Here is a 4,582-nt window from a genome sequence, read left to right as displayed (position 1 = left end):
CGGAGTACAGTAAAAGCAATAATAATATTTTAATTATAGCATAATAGTAATTTTAATATTTTGTTGCAATTATACAATCATATTATCTGTAGCTATTAACAATTATAATAAATTATTTATATCAAATATGTTTATAAATAATCATATTTTATGTTAAAATATTAAGGCAATTTATTTATTTAGATTTTAAGGATAGAGTGCCATAATACCACCTTCTCCTTTGTCATGCTTGTCTCTATACATCATTTACTTTTTTTTTTTAGTTTCGCATACAACTCAGGATCTGGTATTCCTATGGAACATGACCGATCCCCTTGTAGTTAATCCGGAAATCGAGCTGCCACAACTAGACATATCGAACAACTACACGACTGACTGCACGATCGAATACTCGACCGGAAACTTCACGTGCATACAGATTGTCTTCAATCTGCGCCGGAGACTGGGTTATCACCTGTTCCACACGTACATACCATCCGCCCTGATCGTCGTCATGTCCTGGATCGCCTTTTGGATCAAGCCGGAAGCCATCCCGGCACGAGTTACCCTTGGCGTGACGTCACTGCTGACCCTCGGTTAGGCAACTTCTTCACCATTACTTGTGATAGAACTATTCATGATATTTACAACCGCAATAAAACGTTTTGTCCAGGGTATAATATAACATAAATATCAGCAAAATTGCAATTAATTAGAACCAAAATGGTTTCAATAAATCCTATGATTTTTTAGTAAAACCATTAGTTAAGTCTTTTTTGATACGCTAAAATTGAATAAAATTATTTGTGATAAATTTCGATGTAAATTCCGAGAATAAAGTATGTAGTATAAATAATTGGTAGCGAATAACATTGATTTCTTAAACAGTAATAATTATATAAAATGTTCCGAGGCATAAATGAACAAACGAAAATACAAATTAAAATAATTCTTATTATAAAATTACATAATTAATCATACTACCAATACTTACATTTACCTGTACTTACACTGAAAAAAATAGTCTGGTTGGATTAAATAGCAATTCTGGTAGAAAATGGACGAATCAGAATTTTCTAGTTAAATCTATTAGAAGTCTAGTTGAGATAATTAGAATTCTGCTTGATATAATTATTTTTGTAAAAATAAGAATTTTAATAGATTTTAGCAGAAATATTGTATCAACCAGAATTCCGGTTATCTCAACTAAAGATAAATAAATTTAACCAGAAATTTTTTTCAGTGTACATATACCTATATTTACAGTTTAATTTACACAATTGTGCAAATTTAAATTTACATTTGCATGAAAAATCATAAGAGAATATTTTATAATATTTTAAATTTAAACCAGTAAAAATAATATACACATATATCTATGTACAAAAATAACTATATAAAATCTAATGATAAAAATAATTATCATAAGTAAGAAATAAAAACTTTGTTCGGTTATATATAGCGGATATTTGTGTCTGAAAATATTTTTATGTAAACAATTGTGCAATTCCAGTTCAAGCAAATTGCGTGCCGATTATTATTTGTCGAACTTGAAACACAGTTCTAAATTAGAGCTAGAATAAAATTACAAATTAAATTGTTTCAGCAATTACTGATGCTAAGGTGCATCTTAAATCACTGAGAATTTATTACGAAAAATATCACTCCATCCAGATTTCAAATCTAGATCTCCCTATTCCCTGACATTTTTACCAATTTAATTACTGAAACATATTATGTTATTTGAAATAATTAACTTGCTTTCATATAATGCATATTTATTTGGAGACACGGTAGTGTCTTGGAGCTAAGTAGAAAGAAATGTTGATCAAGTCAACTGAATTGTATATATGTAACTGTGCATGCATGTAAGGATTAAGGATTAATACTTTTAAATCTTACTTTTAGCTACTCAAAACACACAGTCTCAACAATCTCTACCGCCGGTCTCGTATGTGAAGGCGATTGACGTGTGGATGTCTTCGTGTAGCGTGTTCGTCTTCTTATCTCTTATGGAATTCGCAGTAGTAAACAACTATATGGGGCCAGTCGCTACGAAAGCCATGAAAGGATATTCGGACGAAGATCTTCGCGAAGCCATCGACGATTTCAAGGTAAACGAGAAAAAGTGTGGTGCGATATTTGTGGTGAATGTTCCATCGGTTCTGCAAAATTGATAGTTCGAGATAAAGCAAAATACGCCGCATCATCGGCCACGAGCATGCAATTCGTTCTGTTAATACAATATCGTTCAATTGAATGAAAATGCTAGGAATAAGGGGCGCTACATTGTAAATTGCGATCGTTATGAATTATCGATATTTGCGGAGTCGTATAAATCATTGAAATGTATTGTATTATAAAGTTATATCACTTTTATTCGTTTAATAAGAAACAGAAACGAAACATTAAATGCGTAGTTCTACACACAAACAAAATTTCATATAAATTTCAAGCTGAACTTTTTAGTACTCTAACAATTGCATTCTATTTTGAAGCAGAAAACTCGCTTAAATAAAAATCTATATGACTGACAAACGCATATTTATTTCTGAATTCGAATGTTATACGGTAAACAGCATCGGCAGAAAGTACAGTGGAATATACTTCTCGAAAAGTACAAACATTTTTCTAGTCGATTCATCGTATCGAATGGCGAGTAACTTTTCTTCAGTAATTTTCCTCTTAAACAAGTTCCAAAGTTCGATTTTATTGCATGCATTCGTCCCACACTCAATTCGCAGAGAAATATTTATTTTCTCCTTTCTTCTGCGTAGTTTACGCAGACTTACAATTCGTTTTGTACATAAAAAACATCCCGTTTTTATTACATCCATTGCACGTAATATTTGCTTGTACTACTGCGGCATTTAGTTTTGTTTGCTTTACGAAAAAAAAACGCATTCGTGCGCGAAATAAATATCGTTTTTCTTTAATAGCTAATAAGTAAAAGTCATGCTTCACGCAGTTAAATAAGTATTTTATGATTATTATGAATTTTATCTTTTTGATTTGCAAGTAAAATTATATTAGCAAGGAATATTAGAATATTAGATTTTTCCGTTAATTTCATTTTATCATAATCATAAAATACGTTATCATTTTGTTTGTATAACGAATATTATCACATTACACGCAAGTATATCTATAGAAATATCATATGCTTGAATTGAAAAATATGAATTTTATTTATTCGAAAAATAATACGTAAAAACTTTTATTTAGCTTGATAAGTTAAAATTTGTTAAATTAGTTCTAACGTGAAATGTATCAATTGTTCAAAATCGATGCTAAGCATGATTTAAAAATTAATATCTGTTAAAAGATTAATAAATCTGTTTTTTTATATAATACTATTTCAATTACATCGCACACATCATTTTATTTTTTATACAACAGTTAATCACTCTAAGTAAATATAATGATCTACTTACCTCGCAAGTCTTGATTAATAAGATAAATAAAAAAAAGAGGGACATAAATTGAAACAATTAGTTATATGTATGTGATATATATATAATATGTATAATAATTTTCTACATTTATTACTTTCATATCATATTTCATGTGACGTGTTTTTAATCTCTTTTTTCAAAGACGCCGATGAGGCCGGATACCGAAAGAAACAGAAGTCCAACCAGACAACCGACAATTCAGTATAAGCAGTGCTGCCAAGGACGAGCCACTGCCATTTACATCGATAAGGTTTCCAGATTCTTCTTCCCTTTCTCATTCTTCATCCTTAACGTCGTCTATTGGAGCACATTCCTATAATGCAACTCGGGCAAGACTCATGTCCGACTCGGCGAGAATCACGAGTACGGTTTTAAAGAAAGACATTGAATTACAAAAAGAATATTACGAAGGATGCAGTAAAAAATTTGTTGAAACGAAAAGTATCCTGTAAATTATCGTGTATAAAGTGTGGCACAATAAAAAAATTTAATAAAAGTGGAATTAAATCCGTATGTTTATTAAAGGTATGTTTTTTACGGAGATTGTGACAAAAAGAATAAACCAATGTGTGTTCATTACAAGACATAGTAAATTCCTGTAACAAATTATAAGAAACATAACAAATAGTTATAGATAAACAAGACACCTTAAAAACATATATGTTATACTTAGAATGTCTTTTAATTTTTATAAAAATATCGTCTAATTTATATTACTCATTTCTTGTTAAGCGAATAATTTATTATATTAAACAAATTATAATTTATTACAATAAAGTTTTATTGTAATAAAAAAGAAAGTACTTATTCAAAAACTTTATACATTTAAATTCAATATATATATTATATGGTTTACAATTTTAATTAACTGATTAATGTACATGAATTACTCACCTATTCCTCGTACTGGAAAAAAATTTGATTACATAAATAAAAAATGTGATTAGGTCAATCAGTATATCTATTAAAAAATAAATTAATTAAAATTCATCTATAAATTACAAGATGAACATGATTAATTCCTTCCTGTTAAATATATTAGTATTTCTTGTTAATGATATTAAATTTATTTCTAATATATAATTATAATTAAAGTAAATACTAAAATTTCTCATATGGAACTATTCTTTGAAAATATAGATATTACT

At 28.8% G+C, this 4,582-nt stretch overlaps 1 protein-coding gene across 1 annotated transcript in view; it reads left to right on the top strand.

Moving 5' to 3' along the window:
• The window catches only part of LOC108754985 (glycine receptor subunit alpha-2), a 9,337-nt gene extending 5,407 nt beyond the window's left edge, over positions 1-3,930 (top strand). Inside the window, exons 6-8 of the mRNA XM_018497681.1 lie at positions 264-575; positions 1,888-2,093; positions 3,577-3,930. Of these exons, the coding sequence (XP_018353183.1) occupies positions 264-575; positions 1,888-2,093; positions 3,577-3,753 (695 nt within the window). The 3' untranslated portion in view covers positions 3,754-3,930. The remainder of the gene's footprint in view (positions 1-263; positions 576-1,887; positions 2,094-3,576) is intronic.
• Positions 3,931-4,582: the final 652 nt, after the last annotated feature.

Source organism: Trachymyrmex septentrionalis, unplaced genomic scaffold (assembly GCF_001594115.1).
Source record: "Trachymyrmex septentrionalis isolate Tsep2-gDNA-1 unplaced genomic scaffold, Tsep1.0 scaffold83, whole genome shotgun sequence".
Classification (NCBI taxonomy): domain Eukaryota; kingdom Metazoa; phylum Arthropoda; class Insecta; order Hymenoptera; family Formicidae; genus Trachymyrmex; species Trachymyrmex septentrionalis.
Note: the sequence above shows the minus strand (reverse complement) of the source record. Positions and strands in the feature narration are given on the sequence as shown.